The sequence below is a fragment of the Gymnoscopelus braueri genome (genome assembly GCF_963280865.1).
Source record: "Gymnoscopelus braueri genome assembly, chromosome: 16".
Taxonomy (NCBI): Eukaryota; Metazoa; Chordata; class Actinopteri; order Myctophiformes; family Myctophidae; genus Gymnoscopelus; species Gymnoscopelus braueri.
The window spans coordinates 43419213-43439777 of NC_137616.1; the positions used below are offsets into that span (position 1 = coordinate 43419213).

The window sequence follows — 20565 nt, forward strand, 5'->3', positions numbered from 1 at the left end:
AACAACAACAACAACAACCCATATACATTTGTACTGTAGCCTTGGATTAAGATTATCATAGATGTATTTTATCGATTTTGACTTTAAATCTAGTCTTGAGGCTAAGTAATATGGGTACTACTACTAATAATAATACATATTATTTGTAGTATTTACACTTTTATTGGCTGTGCACTTGTGTCCAACCTTATGCACCTAATATCTAACCTCATGTACATACTGTACCAACTGGATTATGATAATTATAATAATAGCTCAGATTCATATAGTGCTATAGTACCCGACGTCACTTTACATAAAAGAAAACGAACCAACTTTATCAAGAAAAAAAGAAGAAGAATAAAAAGAGAAGTGCTAGATTTAAAAGATAAAAGGTTAAAGGGATAGTTCACCCCCAAAATGACATTATTCTATCGATTAGTCACCTCATGGAGACTTGAATTCATGGATATTGTTTAGTTTTTGTCGCATTCCTAAGACAATAATTTGATGACTGGTAGGCAGCGGTTCCGGTAGGAAACTCAAAGAGTCTGCTTTGAGTCTCCTACCAGAACCGCTGCCGATCATCAAAGTATTGTCTTAGGAATGCGACAAAAACAAAACAATATCCATGAATTCAAGTCTCTATGAGGTGACTAATCGATAGAAAAACTATCCCTTTAGGCAGGGGTCTTCAACAGGGGGTCCGGGACCCCTAGGGGGTCCTCAGAGCTACTATAGGGGGTCCGCCAAATCTTTGTGTGAGAGGATTATTATTATTTTTTACTTTAACCACTTCAACCCCAGCATCCCTATTCTGAGGGGAACATTAGCCGAAAATAGCAGATCGCGCTGCGAGGCGTTGTGAGCTTGTAGATCGGCTATTTTTGGCAAAGAGGTATACTGTAGGTGTAGACTGTAGAGGGAACAAAAAGTTTAATCTGAAACACAATGTTATACAATATAGAGGGGGTCCCTGCTTCATCTCTCTCTCAGCTAGGGGGTCCTTGGGCTGAAAACGTTGAAAACCCCTGCCTTTAGGCATGGGTTGGGGGGGACATCTTAACTGGACCTCAGCTGGAAAAAGCTGTCCTGAAGACGGTGGATTTTGAAAACGTTTGAGATCCACTGCTGTACGGTAGTCTCCGGACGTAAAAACAGATGATGATGATGATGTTGCAGCATGTTTGATTTTTGCCAATCCTCGACATGTTTCTCTTTACGGTTTGATAATTTTTTCTCCTTGCTGTGACCCCCCCCCCCCCCACTCCCCCACCCCCCCGTCTTCTTTTCTTAATTCTCATCCTGAACACAACAACGAATTTCACCCACTTCTTTTACACCTGATTCTGATTCCGATTAACTTCTCTCCTCTCTCCTCTCCCTCCAGAAAACGGAGATGACTGAAGAGGCCTTTGCAGGGTAAGATAACTTAAAATACCGTCTCTATCTGGTGGAAACCGTGCCTCCATATGTCCAAACCTGTTACTTTTCAGGTTTAAAAGCTCACAACGCTACAAGCTCACAATGCGTCGCAACAACTGCTATTTCCAATATTTAAAGAAAATATATATATGAAAATGTTTCAACATGGAAACTATTATGCAAAATAATTGCGGTTATCTCAAATAATTGCGATTAGGCTATAATATGTAATAAGTTTGACAGGCCTAACACGCACGTGCCTACCACCAGCTTCAATGTATGTAATAATAATCATAACGATAATAACACATCTTTAGATATAATGCAGAGTAAAACATTTGAATAAAAACATCACACTATAACTATATAAATCATATGAATGCATATAACCCTAAAGCCTGTGTGTGGTGAGCTTGTAGATCAGCATTTCAGTTGAATGGCGTGGCGTTGTTGTTGTGTTTCAGCATGTTCATGGACACTCCAGAGGATGAGAGGACCAAACTGATCAGCTGTCTGGGAGCCTTCAGACACTACTGGGGAACACTTCCACAGGTACACACACACACACACACACACACACACACACACACACACACACACACACACACACACACACACACACACACACACACACACACACACACACACACACACACACACACCATCTCTCACCTTTTACTTTATGAAAAGAACAACACTCTGCAATGACATGAGCGAGAGAAGGAATATACGACAAAGTATCTGGGGCTTAACCCATTAACTCATTGAGTGCCATTGACGTGTTTCACGTGTTTTACCGCAATGGCGCAACGTGCCAATGACGTGTTTTGGTGTGTTAAAAAAATAAAAAATTGAAAAAAAATGTCAGAACCCAAGATATAATTATCTGAAGATTTGCTGCTCCATTCACTCCTTCTTTAACTTATTACTGAAAAAGTCTCGGCTCCTAAGCAATTTTTTTTTACTATGAATTGTTGGCCCAGACATGCTATTTTCAACATCAGACAATTAATGTCAACGAGGTCGCGATGACCTGGTTGACATTTGTGAAACCACACAGTGCAACCCTCAGTGATTAGCACCCATCAGGGGATCGATTATACTGGAGATAAAAAATTCTGTGACTACTTGAAAATCTAAGATAAATTGAAAAATCTCTGGCACTGGGACCACATAGCCAGAAATAATTAAGAGTTAAAACCAGGAACACATCTGTGTAACCACATGAGATCTACAAGCTCATAGTGCGGCACAGAGTGCCACGCTATCAGCTTGTAGATCTGCTATTTTTGAAAAATGGTGAACATTTGTGCAGTGTTGCATGCAGATGCAGTTGCTGTTGAACATCCAGCGCTGTGATTTGTCACAATAGTCACGATTTTACCAATTGACTTGACTTGTTGTGTCCCTCGCCCCCCAGGACTCCCATGACCAGTGTGTCCAGTGGATAGTCCGGTTCATTCACAGCCAGCACAGCCCCAAACGCATCTCCTTCCTCTACGACTGTCTGGCCATGGCTGTGGAGACCAGCCTGCTGACCCCCAGGTATACTGTACACACACACACACACACACACACACACACACACACACACACACACACACACACACACACACACACACACACACACACACACACAGTAGAAATGGAGTGGAGGAAGGTGGGTCTCAAGCTCAATGCCAAGAAAACAAAAGTAATGGCATCAAAGACGGAGGACTTTGAGGACTTCAAATATCTCGGTGCCGCCTGGACTGCTTCGACAGAGCAGGTTCTGAAGGGTCTGGAGGGCACTTGCCTTGGAAAGCCTTTTATGTGATGTGAATGAGGAGTGTGGAAATCCGACATGGGAGATATATGTTCGTGGCTAACAGTGCTGTACGGGGGCTGAGGCATGGACACTCCACAGTACAGCAGGAAAAAAATTCCTGGATGGAGTCTACACAAGAATGGCACATCAGAAACGTGGACCACTACGGGGGGCCTCCCACGAACACGGGGTCACAGACAAGGTCAGAGAGCGAAGGATGAGGGCTGGCAGGTCAGTGTGTCAGGCACCCTGAACTGGTGGCGAGCAAACTGACACTGTGGGAAAAATCGCACTCAGTGCCACGCTATGAGCTTGTAGATCTGCTATTTTTGTGGGAGCCAACCCAAGGCACCGGCCAGGAGGGTAAAGTAGCACCCCACCTACATGTACGTACTGTAGACACACGTCTACAAGTACGAGTGACAGCGGAGCTAACAACACCGCAGAGATCAAGACTCTGATGCTAGACGTTAGGGTGTGGAGGGGAGCGATTCAGGAGTCCTGAGTTGGTGTTGGCTAGTACCGCACTCTCGTGTCGCATAACATTACATTGCGTCATTTAACTTTTTTGCCTATTGTATTATTAATCTTTCCATGTTGACATGATGTTTATTTGGATCAATGTCTTGGTTTTTTGTTCTGATCGATGTTGGTGTGTGCGTGTTCCCGTAGGATGGTGTGTGTGGCGCTGATCAGCTCAGACAGTTTGGAGTGGGACAGGACTCAGCTGTGGGCGCTGACGTTTAAGCTCATCCGCAAGATCATCGGAGGAGTGGACTATAAGGTCTCTCTCTCTCTCTCTCTCTGTCTCTCTCTCTCTGTCTGTCTCTCTCTCTCAGTCTCTGTCTGTCTCTCTCTCTCAGTCTCTCTCTCTCTCTCTGTCTCTCTCTCTCTCTCTGTCTCTGTCTGTCTGTCTGTCTGTCTCTCTCTCTCAGTCTGTCTCTGTCTGTCCCTCTTTCTCTCAGTCTCTCCGCACCCACCCAATCCCACCCAATCTTTTCAAATGGAGGGGGGTCAGTGGTGGAAAAAGTACTCAAATATTTTACTTAAGTAAAAGTATCAATACTGCAATGCAGAAATAATCTGTTGCAAGAAAAAGTCCGGAATTAAACATTTACTTGAGTAAAAGTAAAAAATTATTGGTATCAAAATGTACTTAAGGTACCAAAAGTAGAAAGTATTCATTATACAGAATGACCCATTTCACAAGTTCTGAAATAGCAGATCTACAAGCTCACAATGTGTCGCGATGCGACTCATTGTGAGCTTTTAGATCGGCTATTTTCAAATTAAGTGGTTAATGTATGTTTTGTAATAATAATAATCGAAATAAGTAAAAGTACAATATTTGCCTCTGAGATGTAGTGGAGTAGAAGTAAAAGTATTGACAATTGGAAATACTCCAGTGAAGTAAAAGTACCTCAACATTGTACTTAAGTACAGTACTTGAGTAAACGTACTTAGTTACTTTCTACCACCAAACTAATGAATTTGTGTGTGTGTGTGTGTGCGTGTGCATCTCAGGGTGTCAGAGACCTACTGAAGACCTTCCTGGATAAGATTCAGACCATTCCTACTACAGTTAGCTCCGCTGTGGTGCAACAGCTGCTAGCCGCCAGAGAGGTGACGTCTGTCATAATTCAATGCATTCAGAAAAATAATTTGAATTTGTGCCAACAGGCATGCTGAATAATCGTGTGTGCGTGTGTGTGTAGGTGGTGGAATATATCCTTGACAGGAATGCATGTCTCCTGCCAGCTTATTTTGCTGTCACAGAGATCCGAAAATTCTATCCCGAGGGACAGCTAGCGCACTGGGTATGTATATGTGTGTGTGTGTGTGTGTCGGTGTGTGTGTATGACTGTGTTTATGTCTAACTTTCTCTCTCTCTTTCTCTCTCTGTGTCTCTTTCTCTCTCTGTCTATCTCTTTCTCATAGCTTCTTGGCAGTTTAATAGCAGACTTCGTGGACAGTTTTCGACCCACAGCCAGAATCAACTCTATCTGTGGTAAGAGGAATACAACAGCAGTGGTGCTGGCTGGCTGCTAGTGTGTTGGATATCGTCGCTGTCGAGGCAGAAACCTCTTAGCTCCATATTTAAACGTTTTGTGTTTTTTTCGTAAATTAATGCCCTACTTAGTAGCAGATCCACAAGCTCAAAACGCGGCACGAAGCGACGCGTTTTGAGCTTGTAGATCTGCTACTTTTGATGCTTTTAGCCAGATCCTCCGATCGGTTATTTCCGGTTTTAGGGTCAAACTGATGAACGAATGCTGATGTCACAATAACAGTAATACAAACGTGTGTGTGTGTGTGTGTGTGTGTGTGTGTGTGTGTGTGTGTGTGTGTGTGTGTGTGTGTGTGTGTGTGTGTGTGTGTGTGTGTGTGTGTGTGTGTGTGTGTGTGTGTGTGTGTGTGTGTGTGTGTGTGTGTGTGTGTGTGTGTGTGTGTGTGTGTGTGTGTGTGTGTGTGTGTTCGCATTAGGCCGATGCAGTCTGTTACCAGTAGTGAATAACAGCGGGGCTATCTGTAACTCCTGGAAATTAGACCCCACGACGCTACGCTTCCCCCTGAAGGGTTCGCTGCCCTTCGACAAGGTAACTCACAGACACACACACATTTTTCAACTTACTTTTTGAGTGTACATACACAGTAGTACATTTCATCTTGGACTAATGAGACTGCACGGAATGTTAGGAAAGTGCCCCATCTAGTGACAAAGCAAAGGTACGACTACACTATAATTTTCCTGTTTCGTCAATAGTGTACAACAATTAAACATGATTTACCTTGACAAGTCATTGGTTTTTAAACGAACAACTACACCCTATACGTGTGTTTAATGGAAGCATAATTGACGTTACGTTTGGTCACAGTTTGGTCACTGTCCGCCATGTCATTTCTGGTATGTTGTTGTCAGAGCTACCGCATTGCATTGTGGGACATATATAGCAGCCTAGTGTCTGTTGCATACTATTATATTTCCCGAATTTTGTATGCATTTCACATACTACTAAGTGCCTACTAAGATTTCGGACATTCTAAATTAGTATGTCTGCGTTGCTTCACGTTTTTCAGTGAGTGACACTGTTGTACGACAAAGTATAGTAACTTAGGTTTTAGTCGTGTTTATCATGATATATATATATATACTGAAGCCCTCGTGTACATATTACAGCAGCATTGTTTATCATCGTTGTTGTGCAGAAACCTTGTTTGTACAATCCGTTACTTTTCAGGAAATAGAAAGAAGAAGTTGTTCCAATGGATCCAGTGTAGTTATTATTTAGTCACAAGCTCTTGTTAATACTTTTCATTGGTTCAATATTTATAAAACCCTTGTGTGTGTGTGTGTGTGTGTGTGTAGGATCTGTTTGAACCTCAGACAGGCCTGTTGCGGTACGTGTTGGAGCAGCCCTACTCTAGAGAGATGGTGTGCAACATGCTGGGACTCAACAAGCAGGTACCATCATCTCCCCTTCATCCCCCACACACCACTTGCTACACACACACACACGTTTGCATTACTATTCTTTTGAGGACATCAGCAGTTTAGGACGGTGATTTTATGAATCTACAAAAATGTTTTGGGGCATTTTTTAACCATAACCCTAAAACCAAAAATAGCAAATCTACAAGCGTTATGAGCTTGTAGATTTGCTATTTCCGGTGCACGGCGACACTGGCATGCAACTTAAGTATACTGTAAATCAAGCATAAGTCCAACCGTAACCCCTAAACCTAATCTCCAAATGCTTAATCCTGAACCCTAACCTGAATTTCCTAATTGTAAACCTAACTCCCCCCAAAACATGTTTTAACCATAAAACAACCATTTCTCCTGTGAGGACCAGAAATACTGTCTATTTCTCAAATCCAACTATACTTTTCGGGACATTTGGCCCTCACATGTATAAGTACACACGCGCACACACACACACACACACACACACACACACACACACACACACACACACACACACACACACACACACACACACACACACACACACACACACACACACACACACACACACACACACACACACACACACACACACACACACACACACGCGCACACACACTCCTTCCCCGTTCACATGTAGTCCTCCCTCCTCCTCCCTTCATTGTTTGTCCTCCTCCTATCATCTCCTCCCCTCCACTCCTCTTCCTCTCTGTTCAGCCGCTCTCCTCCTCCCCGCATCCCATGTTTTCTTCCCCCCCCTACACCACTTGATCAATGGCCACGCCCCCAGGTCATTCTCATTGGATAGCCCTTAGTGGGGAAAAGTGCCGCCTACTTCAACGCGAGCCTATAGCTCGTCTTGTCATCCTCAGCTAAGCTAAGCTAAGCTAAGCCAAGGTAGCTTGAATTTTTTAGGTTTCTGAACCTTTGTGTAGAAAAACCTTCGCACACTTTGATTAAACAGTTAAAAAGCAGGTGCGTAGGAGAACCAGTAGACAATATATATATACAATATAACTTTACTCTTGACCGTGCAAGTGGCCGTGTGCGAGGTTTCTGAACCAAAACAAACCACAATAACTTAACATTTTGTCAGACTGATTTGGTTTGATTTTGGTCAAATAAATACAAGTAATCACAATATAACTTGTACCCAGCGTATACACATGGTTATTTATAAGAGTGGTGTAGGAGAAATGATGTAATGTAACCTCCTCCTTTCCTTTTTTAAACACTTTGTTCATTCCGTTCACTTTCTCTCGACTTCTCTCTCTCTACCTTCTCTCCATTTTCATTCTTCCCTCGTGTTCTTATTCCCTCCTTCAACGTTTCACCATGTGCAGCGATTATCAAACTTTTTTTTTCATTTCAAGGACCCCCAGTTTACTATGTATCATGCCAGTGGTTCTCAACCTGTGGGCCGGGACCCCCAGGGCGGTCCCCAAATGATTTTAGGGGGGTCCCCAGATGATTAGCTTAACGAGCAACATTGTTTTCTCACTCAACAGTAAACAAACCAACAGGGTATCTGCACATTTCTAAAGTGACAATTTAAGGACTTTTAAGACTTTTTTTAATACCTCTAAAATTAAGAAAAGTTAAATACCTAATAGTAAGTAAAATATTCCCTAAGAAAAATGCAAACATTGAATATTTGGTTCCATTTGTGCACTCGCAGAGTTGCCAGTCAATTATCTGGGGACCCCCCCCCTGGAACCCCTCAAGGACCCACTTTTAGAGAACCACTGCCCTTATGAACACCACCCGTAACACAGCTGTGTAAAGGAAATGAAAGTAAAGCCAGCCAATCGGGTGGGCTGACCCACAATGCACTGGTGTTGCTCCGTTGGGCTCCATTCAGTTTCAACTCAGCCCAGAAAGCCAGCTGATTAGAGTCCATAGCAGGGGTGCATTGGGTGAAAGGTGACTTGATGAGGGCCGCGACCAGTTGCAGACACGCACACTTGTGCGCGTACAGTTGAATGCTATGAGACATTTGGTATGAGAGGTGAAATAAACAATAACATTTTTGTTTAAGGAGAACCAATAAACCATTTAAAAGTAGAACAATTCAATTTCAAAATTATATTTACTAAGTGAAACTATGTAAAAACAAATGTCTCTTCTTATTGGGAAACACTCACTTTCAGCTGTAAAAATGGTGGTCCTTTTACCTATCCATGTTATTGCCTGCAAATCATAGCCTAAACCCTTAATAAACAAACAACATTGATTTACGTTTGGACATTGACGTTAACATTAAGATGGTCACACATTTCGGTGAGGAGGCAGGAATTTGAGTATTGGGTTCTGGATGCTGTGAAACAGTAGAAACGCTATCCCTGTTGTAGCGACTAAGTGGACATTCCTGTCGGGGACAGGCTTAATGAGGATGTTATAATGAATTATGACATTAAAGTCATTCCGTGTAAGGTTTTCATTTAAAGCAGCACTATGTAACTTTTTTTTATGAATGAAATTACATTTTTCCCACATTTTGTATATAAATTATACAATTGGGGTGGTTGTATTTGGTCTCCCTGCTCTTCTATTGAGACATTTAGACCGTGTCGAAGGTCATGTCTCACCTAGACACAGGATCTGACACAAATTATTTTCACCTGATGGTCAAGATTCAATTTATCCCCTGGCCTGATTAAGCAGGCAGGCTCTAGTAGCGCAATGGTAAAACCGGGTTCAAATCCGGGGTAGAAGAGAAAAGGTACATAGTGCAGCTATAAACAACAGTTATTGTTTTATATAATCTTTGGTATATTTTATTAATCACTGGTATATTTTTCACAATAACCATTCCTCCCAAATCTATTTTTTTTAATTAACTATTTTTAGTCGAGTGTCTCCCCCCTGACACTCGCGCCAAAATGACACAGGCACCACAAATGTACAGAGAATGGTACCTTTGACAATATGACTTTTAAGTCAAGTCGTCTTTATTTATATTGCACATTAGCACATTTAAAAACAGGAGTTGACCTAAAGTGCTTGGCATTTGGTGCAAACTGCTGGACGTAATTGATCCATCTGGAGTTAAGAGGTGCTGTGAGTGATATCTTTGGTTAAAAGGAAAAGTTTATTGTTTAAAGCTCTATATTCCGATAATAATCATTGCTTTATAGATTGTTCAGTAACAGGAGTCTCCCCCATTTCTCTAGCTCTTTAGTAAACAGAAAATAGATTTAGAACTATCCCGTTAAGTGCTAGGATGCGAGTTGGAGTCTGGAGAGGTGAGTCTTCAGTCTACAGCAGACAATTGGAAGTGAGTCTACAGTTCTGATTGCAATGGGGGTGGCGGAGTTTATTCCACACTTTGAGAACCAGGAGTCTAGGACGTGTGGAGCGTTGTCCACGGTGTTAAAGGGAAGGCTTGGACAGCTTTTTTGTCTTTAGCTGATCTAAGTGAGCGGGAGGGGTTGTAGCGTTGGATCATATCTTGTCTGCCATGCCTATTTGTTGCCTTATAGGCCAACATCAGTGTTTTGTATTTGGTGCGGGCAGCAACCGGAAGTCAATGAAGGCAGCGGAAAAGGTCATTCTGTATCATTTGGAGGGGCTTAAAGGGATAGTTCACCCCCAAAATGACTTATTTTCATGGAGACTTGAATTCAAGGAGATTTTTTAGTTTTTGTCGCTTTCCTAAGCAAATACTTCGATGAGCGGCGGCGGCTCCGATAGGAGACACAAAATGTTGACTTTGAGTCTCCTACCGGAGACATTAGCATCTTACGCCAGTCATCAAATTATTGGCTTAGGAATGCGACAAAAACTAAAACATCTCCATGAATTCAAGTCTCCATGGGATGTGTAATCGATAGAAAATACGTTTTTTTTGTGGTTGAACTATACCTTTAAGTGAGCATGCTTGCAGGCCAATAAGGAGGGAGTTACAGAGACAGGGAGTCCTCTATTGATCAAACTCTTCTATAGTAATGATTGCTATGGGAATATAGGTTTTTTATCACTTATTTGAACAAAAACTATCACTTACAGCACCTTTTTAACTGCTGCCTGTATCTCATCAAACATCCTAACCCCATATAGAGCACGGGCCACTGAAGGTTTTGCTATTGAATACCGCTGAAAAGTGCGATCATCACCATCAACCGTCCTCATGCAACCCTGGACCCCACTGTGTGTGTTTTTTAACCCTGACTGGAGTTTAACCACATTTAGCCTCGATCTCCAGGCTTTTATTGTTTAGTTCAGCTAAAAAATAAAAGCCTGGCCCAGCGCGTCGGTGTACTAGGTATGAGGAAGTGTTTCATTTCCCAACCAACCAGAGTGCAGTGGGCGTCGCTCGTAATGTTGTGTTAACGGGGCGGGGGTTGACGGACAGATCGGTGAACCAATGGGATCAGGCGCAGTCTCTCGCCGGCTCTATAACACCCGCCCCTCTATACACGAAATCAGGAGCGTTGGGGCAGTCTAAACCACATTAACCCTGGCGTTACAGGCAGAAATATTCCAACACATTGTGAAAGTAGCAGATCCACAAGCTCATCTTGAGCTTAACCAATCAGAGCTTGTAGATCGGCTATTTTCCGCTTAAGAGGTTAACATTTCACCGTCATTTTTTCCCCCCTGAGCACACTTGTCTTTCTAAATGAACAGATTCTATAAGGTCCTTACAAACCGAGACCGTGATGAAGAAACAATCTGAAAAACTCATCAGCGAATATTTCGCATGAAACTTATGATAATTTGGTGATGCCTCATGCACACAGGCTGATGCTTTTATTCGGTGAAAAATCAACATAATTTCAGGGTCCCCACGGTCATGAAATTCCTGGAAATATTTTGAAATTGAAAAAAAAATAATCCAGTACTGGAAAAGTTTTGGAATTGATCAAAGGTCCTGGAATTTATCAAGGGTCCTGGAAAAATATTTGGCTATGCATTGTTTTTGGCTATTGATTTTGTTAATACAAAACATTTTCATAAACATGTATAACATTACACGAAATATGTAACATAAGTAGTTTTTCGCCGAACGGGCTGTGTGATGGCATATATTATTTAAATAAAATAAGTCATACGGATGCCATAATGAGTCTTCCAGTGAGCTATGCCCTAATTTTGAATGAAATTGTACTATTCTATATTCTATGCTTTATTTTTGCTACACTGCCTATCTTTGGGCATTCTACCTATCATAGGAGTAAGAGACACATTATTGCGCTGAATGATTGTTATATAGGCCTGGAAATTAGGCTAAATATTCTGGAAAAGTTTTGGAAATTAATTGCTAAAAATGTGTGGGGACCCTGTAATTTAGAAGGTGCTTCACTGCCGCGTAATATTCACATTCTATGTACCTACCTACTCATGACACATAGTCAGTTTAAATTAACGCAATTACAGCCAGCCCCGCTGTTAAATGTTTCACACTAAATAAACACTCGCGGTGTGTAAGGACCTAGGCTCTATGCACATCAACCATATTGGAAAGATATTTGGGCCTCTTCCTTACTTCCTTCACAGGTCTTACCAATTATACTAATTAAGGCTCTGTTCCATTCTGGTCAAACAGAGTCAGGGTGTTGATATTGCTGCATGTTGGCTCACTGGAAACACTCTGCTACACCAGTGGGTCTCTCAAAGTGTGGTCCAGGGACCCTCAAGGTTCCTTGAGGGGGTTCCAAATGGGCCCTTAGGGGTGTGTAACTCTGAGAGTGTACAAATGGTGTGTAACGTCTACAAAACGGGTCCATTTGTACACTCTCAGAGTTACAAAGTTTGAGAACCTCTGTGCTACACTAAATGGAACAGAGCCTTAATTAGTATAATTGGTAAGGCCTGTGAAGGAAGTAAGGAAGAGGCCCAATTTATTTTCCAATACGGCTGCTGTGCCTATATAGAGCCTATATTGTGAACAAATAACTACACAATCCACAATTGTTGGTTTAAATGGGCTGAGTTGACTGAACTGAAAGGGGAATTTTGTGAACAAACCTGTAGCTTCTTTTAGTCACTATCTCTTTCTCTCTCTCGCTTTCTTTCTGGTCCTATTTGTCTCTTTTTTTCCCCGTCTTGTCCTTTCTTTATTTTCCTGTCTCTCTCTCTCTCTGGTTGCGTGTGGTGTTTGTCTCTCTACCATGTGCTCTCTAGACTCTGAACATTGCCCAGGTATGTCCTTTGTTCCTCTTTCCCGGTCACCTGACTTGCCAACTAACCAGCCCATTGGACGCTTGTTTGTTTTTCCCGCTTCTTTTTTTATTTTAATTTTAGATTTTATTTTATTTTATTGTTGACACACTGGAAAACTGGAGAGAAAAAAAAGACAATGAAACACCAGAGGGTTTGAAATGAACAAGGCAGGGTGCAATTGAGATCTGACAAAATAATAATTAAGATGTAGACAGAGAGACATTTAAATGGCTTGACACCCTAGAAATCACCCTAGAAATGGCAGATGTGAAGGCAATTACAGCAGCAGAAGTGAGAGGATATTAGCCATGATTTAGTTTTACAATTAAATGGGCATGTGAGGTGAAGTACAAAACTCAGGACAGAGAACTTGTGTGGGATACAAGTCAGAATAAACAAGTGAAATTGGGAGTGATGAAACAAGGAAATGAGCAAGACAAAATAAGAACAGGAACATTATAAAATTGATAAATTGGTACTCTCTCGGGATTGGATGAAATTGACAACCCACCTGTATTTTCTGTTTATTAAAGAGCTGGAGAGAGACGAGTGGACCCCTGTTACTGAACAGTATTTTTATCATTGCTATAGAGTCTATAGCAATGACTAATATCATAATGCAGAGCTTTTTTTGTTTTAACCTCAACAAATATCACTTGCCCCACCTCAAAGAAAATGATAGATAAAATAATAACAACACCAGGTCTGTTAATCACCAGACAATGGATTATGTTTGTTTTGGTTTAGATCAGATCAGATCAAACCCTGCTTTGGGAGTCTCGAGCCCTCGCTGCACTGCATGTGTGGATGTAGTGTTTGTCACCCCCATCCCGTTTTCTGTTGAGCTGACCTGGACACATCTAGAACAGTAGTTCTCAAACCTTTTTCATATCGAGGACCCCCAAATTGATATGTATTTGGCCACGGACCCCCCATCTGAAAATGTTTTGTGCCAGGGAAAAACGCGGGCTCACAACACAAGCTTGTAGATCTGCTATTTCCGGTACACTGCACAAGTGCAAATTGGGCATTATGACGCCATCATGGCTCACTAAAATACATTTTAGTCGACAAAACTAAAAGACTATGACTAGAACTAAATCAAAATTTGATGTAAAAATAAACACTGGTGCCATGGCACAACATCTTTTCAAATGGAGGTCCGCGGCCAAATCCATTGTACATTTTGGGGACCTTTTGATATAAAATGTTTTAGAGAACCAGTGGTCTAGGTGAGTGTGTCCGGAGCTAATCTCGCAAACCGCTGGACAGATTCAGCGCCAAATGTCATGTTCTTTTCACATATCTTTTATACTTTCAAAAATATTGCACTTTTTCTTTAATTTAAAATCCATTTGATCAGGGTTTTGCCCAGGTCAGCTGATGACTGATTCTGATTGGCTGTCTGACTGGATGAGTGAACTCTGACCTGTGTCTTGTGTGATGTTCCTTCCTTAGTTGATGAGCCAAATGCATTGTGGGAAGTTTTTGAAATCTGGCCATGAGGAACATTGTTTTGTACTTATGTCTGTCGAGTATATTCCTGTGTTTTCTGTTATGTGTTTAAAGGTGCAGTAAGTGATTTTATTTTGTTAAAATAAGTGTTATATAGCTCTATGTTCTGATAGTAATTATTGTTACAGAGCCTTTGTTCGGCAACTGCAAACTCCCCGTCTCTCCAGCTCTTTAGTAAACAAAACGCATTTTCAGGTCAGGATGCCAATTTTATCCAGTCAGGACAGAGAGTTCGTACAGGTTATAGTGAAATTAAATAAGTGATGACACAACGAAATGAGCAGACACAATTGGAACTGGAACACTATAACATTGAAGCTGATAAATGGGTACTCTCTCCTCATTGGATGAAATTGCCAACCCACCTGAAAATGAGAAGAGATGGAGAGGTGGGGAGATATCTGTTATTGAACAAACACTCCATAGTAATGAATTATATCTGGATAGAGAGCTTTAACTTTTTAACAAAAAAAAAAAAAAGTTTTGTTTTATACCAATTGCAGCACCTTTAATGCATTCATCAGTTATTCTAATGAGAAATGAAGATTAATAATTTATACCCACTGTTAAACCGATCTGATGAAAAACAGATGATGTCCATTGAAATGTACTGTTGAAAATTTGATTGGAAGTAACCTAATTAGCTAGTGGAGCAAACTTATAACTGGAGGTCTGCTGCTAAAATATAAAAGTGGACACTTGCATGTCCATTCTTAAATTTTCAGAGTTAAAGGTTTTTTAAGTTCCTTGATTCAGTATTTAGACATTTGATATTCCTTTTATCAAACACGCCCCCTTCCTATATAAACCCCATTGTAACTTCAAACTCCATTTTTACCATAACGGATTCATTGAAAACAATTATTTTGCATTATCTTTTGAACTTCTACATCGGCTATATCAGATGATGTGGACATTTTGAAAGTATAACCTTATTAAATGCATGGCCTGTTTTGGCCATAATGCATTATTTATAAATATTATTGGTGTTTCTGTGTACATTTAAGTTATTTGTCATATCTAAAATCTTTGTTTACAAACCCTAAAAGGCAAATGGAAATGTAATAATATTGACTTAATATTTTCCAATGTTCAATGCCAAAAAAAAAAACCTAAATTGTTACTTGCAATTATTTGTAAGACAGTAACATGTCATGATGGTGACTTCTCTACTCATGGCCAGTGTTAGAAGTTGTACCCTGTCCCACTCATTCATTTCCAGATACCAACCCACCCCCCAATTCCCATTTGGCCTTGCATGTGTGTATGCACTGTGCTGTTTTTTTTATTATCCTGTGCTGTGCTATTTGAGTTGTTTTGTGGTGGTGTGTGATGTCTGAAGTGTCCTTGGTGCTCAGGTTAACAGCGGTAGCCAATGTAGAAGAGCCTCCTCCACTATGAACAACAATGAACCACTTAAACCCCAGTATACGTATTGTGGGGAATGCTTTAGCTGAAAATAGCCTATCGACAAGCTCACAACGCTTCTCCTTTAAGTGGTGACTGTTCTGGGCATGTCATTGTAGGTGAAAACATTGTCAAAAAATCTAACTGAATACATAAATAGCAGCTCTACAAGCTCACAGCGGGTTACATCGCGACACGTCGTGAGCTTGTAGATTCACTATTTTCACTATTCGTCATACAGTATGACAAAGTATATAAGTAGGAAATGACAGTGTTTCATCAATGGAAAATAATTACCTTTTACAATGGCTACTGTATGTGTATCTGTGCACAGATTTAGTTATTTAACCCTTTGGCTTTTGGTGGAAACTAGGCCCTGCTCTCAATAGGATTACACAGAATTATGTCATTAATGGATCAATTTTTTTATCCATTCACCACCATGGTTAAGAGTATGAAAATGTCGCTTTTCCACCCTGAATATACATGGTTACGTTTATTTGTGACCTATGAAACAATATGGAAAAGGAGGTTTGAATGGAAAGCAAAGCAGTCCCACATGATACAGGGGTACAAATCCATGATGCATATTGGGACTTTTGTATCATGTTGATATTGAGTGACAATCTGCACCTAGAGTTAAATGTCTATTCCTGCTCTGCTCATCTCTCTTTCTCTCTTTCTATCTCTCTCTCTCTCTCTCTCTCTCTCGTCCTCCTCTCCTTTTATACTTTCGCCCTCTTCATCTGTTCCTCCATTTCCCTCGACTGCGAGCTGAGTGGGGAGACTGGAGGAAGCTGTATTTATGGATTAAAGTCCTCAATCTGACTGATTTTTTAAATGAAATTTTGTCAGTGGTTTACTTTAGTAACTTGACAAACTTGAGGGATGTCTGATATTGGCTTTTTTTTTGTGCTGATATCAGGTTTTCCGATATTGTCCAACTCTTAATTTCCCAATTGTGATATCAACCGATACCGATATACGTATGCAGGCTTTTTTCACCAAAACCAAACCTAATTGTATTGTGCTGCCCCACTGGATGCATTCATGAATGCAACCAGGCTTTCCATATGTTAACATCCTCTGTGCAAAATAAGAGAACGACTCCGACACACAATTTTTATCCCATTTAGACCGGGAAGGAATCAGTGTCATTTTTTAGAATTCTTTGGCTATTCAAAAATAGCATATATACAAGCTTGTAGATCTGCTATTTTTGAAAAAATCTGTGAAAGTTTGTGCAAATCTTTTGAATATTATATCATTTTTTAAAGCGAACGTTTTTAACTAAAATCTTTGCTTCTGGGGGTTCTACAGATTTCTTCTAAATCCTACAGTTTCTTTGAAAAACGTATGTTTCTATAATCAGTGGTTTTCAAACTTTTTCATGTCAAGGACCCCCAAAATTATGTATTTGGGCTGCGGACTCCCATCTCAAAATATTTTGTTCCAGGGACCCCCCAGAAGCAAAGATTTGAGTCACAAATGTTCCCTTTAAAAAAATATATATAATCAAATATTTGCACAAAATAGCAGATCTACAAGCTCATAGCGCGGCACCGAGTGCCGCCCTATGAGCTTGTAGATCTGCTGTTTTTGAATAGCCAAAGAAATCTTAAAATGACACAGATGCTTTCCCGGTCCTTATGGATTAATATCAACCGATAATTTCGGGGGCGGACATCTCTACAAACTTTGCTTTCTATCTCCAACCCTCCTTTTTCCCTCTCTCCCCTTTCCCCATCCATCCATCCATCCATCCACATTCCTCATCTCACGGCTCTCCTCTCCCTCTCCTCTCCTCCTCCCCTTTGCGTCTCCTCCTCCTCCTCCTCCTCCTCCTCCTCAGCATAAGCAGCGCTGCCCGGTGCTGGAGGAGCAGCTGGTGGACCTGGTGGTGTACGCCATGGAGCGCTCGGAGACGGAGGAGCACCTGATCGACGCCGACGTGGGCGGCACCAGCCAGCTGCTGTGGCAGCACCTCTCCTCCCAGCTCATCTTCTTCGTGCTCTTCCAGTTCGCCAGCTTCCCTCACATGGTGCTCTCCTTACATCAGAAGGTAAATGTGTAGCTAGGCCAGGGTTAAATTAAATTGTCACTAAGTGCCGAATCTTTATGATTTTCTGACGTATTCCCTACCAGCTATTAAGATGTTTTTGAAAACAGCAGATCTACAAGCTCACAACGCGCCTTGACGTGCTGTGAGCTTGTAGCTGTTTTAAAAAAAAATCTTATCTTATGGCGGGTCCCGTGCCATCCATGTGTTAATTTCGTCCACTAAAACAATGATGAAAAATGTTCATCGACTGCCTTTTTTAACTCATTCAGTGCCAAAAATATTTCTGGCTATATCACCCCTGTGCCAAGGCCAAAAATACATTGTAAAAAAAAAGTGCTTTGGAGCCGAGATACAGCCTTTTCAGTAAGAAGTTAAACAAGAAGTGAATGGAGCAGCAAATCTTCAAATCATCATATCTTGGGTTCTGAACCTTTTTTTTCAAAAAAAAAAAAAAAAATCATTGGCACTCTGGGCTTATGAAAAACGTGGCACTGAATGAGTTAACTGACGAAAAACTAGATAAAAACTAAGCTATGATGACTAAAACTATTACTAAATATAAAAAGTAGACGAAAATGTTAGCTTAAAGAGTATTACGTGGTCAAACTAGCAATAGAATGCATGTTCAATCCTCCAGAGAATCCTAATGATCTCAGATATGTCATAAAAAACAAAGGATAATTTTTGTCAGAGCTGGTATGGCAGACTTACTAGCATCAATCTGCCATTTCTTCACCTGGGCTGGCTGGCTGTATGGCCACCAAAACATCATAATTCCTACATATTGTGCAATTTGTGCTAATTAAACACATCTGTGTGTGTGTGTGTGTGTGTGTGTGTGTGTGTGTGTGTGTGTGTGTGTGTGTGTGTGTGTGTGTGTGTGTGTGTGTGTGTGTGTGTGTGTGTGTGTGTGTGTGTGTGTGTGTGTGTGTACTTTAATCCACGAGTCCCACACTGTGCGTGCTCTATTGGACATGGAACGTACAGAATCGAGGACGGGCTGCAGACTCTAAAAGCAAACATGCAATTATTAATTCATATTTAATCTCACTTCAAATTTGTTTGAAAAAAAAATGCCAAAAGCTGCTACAACGGATCTTGTAGATCTGCTATTTTTTGCTATTTTTGTTAAGACCCGAGATAGAGATTTTTGGCGGGATGTGGTCAAGGTTTTTGTTTTGACTTTTTGTTTTCAATTTTATTTTTATTTATAGTATTTTGTTCCAATCAAGTAAAATGTCTGACAGCCCTAACCCGATGCCCTCTCTCTCTCTGTCTCCCTGCAGCTTGCAGGCAGAGGTCTGATCAAAGGCAGGGACCATCTGATGTGGGTCCTCCTGCAGTTTATATCAGGGAGTATACAGAAGAACGCCCTGGCTGACTTCCTGCCCGTCATGAAACTCTTCGACCTGCTCTACCCCGAGAAAGAGGTATTTGTGCGTGTGTGTGTGCATGTGTATTTTTGATCTTATCCCCCTCACACTCGCGTCACAAAATGACTTTTTTTTTTTTTTTTTTTTTCAACATGAGTAAATACAGTTTCTGACAACATGTTGTGTCCTAAATATCCTCAGGTGTTTGTATAGTTTGTGTAGCCCAGTGGTTCTCAAACTTTTTCATGTCAAGGACCCCCAAATTGATATGTATGTGGCCGCAGACCCCCACCTGAAAATATGTTGTGCCAGGGACCCCCAGAAGCAAAGATTTGTGTTAAAAAATGTTCGCCTTTTAAAAAAAAAGATTTAAAGATGTGCACACATTTTCAAGATAAAAAATGCAGATCTTCAAGCTCATAGCGCGGCACTTGGTGCCGCGCTATGAGCTTGTACATCTGCTATTTTTTAATAGCCAAAGTATAAAATATAAGGGGTATAAAGGGGTTAAAATGATTGTGATGCTTTATTAACCAATTTAGCTGGGGACACCCCTGGAACCCCCCCAAGGACCCCTGGGGGTCCCCGGACCCCACTTTGAGAACCAATGGTGTAGATTAACTGTATTACAAACTCTGTTTCTCCCTCTCTCCCTCCCTCCCTCCCTCCCTCTCTCCCTCCCTCCCTCCCTCCAGTGTATTCCAGTGCCAGACATTAACAAGCCCCAGTCGACTCATTCCTTCGCCATGACCTGCATCTGGATCCATCTGAACCGCAAGGCCCAGAACGACAACTCCAAACTGCAGATACCCATCCCACACTCTCTCAAGCTACACCACGAGTAGGTATCCCCTGGATATAGGTGTTCCCTAGATACAAGCAGACCATGCCCCAGATACGAGTAGCATTCCCCCACATACAAGATTATAGTATTGTTAAACTAATCTATGAAGCCATCATAGACGCTTTTTTGGTGGATTCCCAGCGTTAGAAAGGACTCGAGCAGCAGCGGTCCTATACAACCGCAGTTCACATTCTCTTATCCTCTCATCCAGTGTTGATTTCGTCGACTAAAACTACAGTATGACGAAAAATGTTCGTCGACTACCTTTTTTCACTGACAAACATGACGAATAAATAAAAACTAAACGTAATAAAAACTAAGCTACGATTACTAAAACTAAGACACTAAGAAATATATTGACAGTTTCGTTAAATAAAAACAAAACTATATAATAAAATAAAAACTAGACTAAAATGTTAGGGAGGGACTAGTGGAGAAGAGATCCAGTAGAACTAAATGACAAGTCGTTTTATGTTTGGTTGCGCTCAGGTGTTGCGCTCTGAAAATAGCCGATCTACAAGC

At 41.1% G+C, this 20565-nt stretch overlaps 1 protein-coding gene across 1 annotated transcript in view; it reads left to right on the forward strand.

The window, feature by feature from the left end:
• The window catches only part of med23 (mediator complex subunit 23), a 46239-nt gene that overhangs the window by 891 nt on the left and 24783 nt on the right, over positions 1 to 20565 (forward strand). The window contains exons 2-13 of the mRNA XM_080453487.1: positions 1370 to 1401; positions 1869 to 1956; positions 2825 to 2949; positions 3884 to 3995; positions 4736 to 4834; positions 4927 to 5028; positions 5150 to 5219; positions 5696 to 5808; positions 6579 to 6674; positions 17617 to 17826; positions 19113 to 19256; positions 19895 to 20040. Of these exons, the coding sequence (XP_080309613.1) occupies positions 1370 to 1401; positions 1869 to 1956; positions 2825 to 2949; positions 3884 to 3995; positions 4736 to 4834; positions 4927 to 5028; positions 5150 to 5219; positions 5696 to 5808; positions 6579 to 6674; positions 17617 to 17826; positions 19113 to 19256; positions 19895 to 20040 (1337 nt within the window). The remainder of the gene's footprint in view (positions 1 to 1369; positions 1402 to 1868; positions 1957 to 2824; positions 2950 to 3883; positions 3996 to 4735; positions 4835 to 4926; positions 5029 to 5149; positions 5220 to 5695; positions 5809 to 6578; positions 6675 to 17616; positions 17827 to 19112; positions 19257 to 19894; positions 20041 to 20565) is intronic.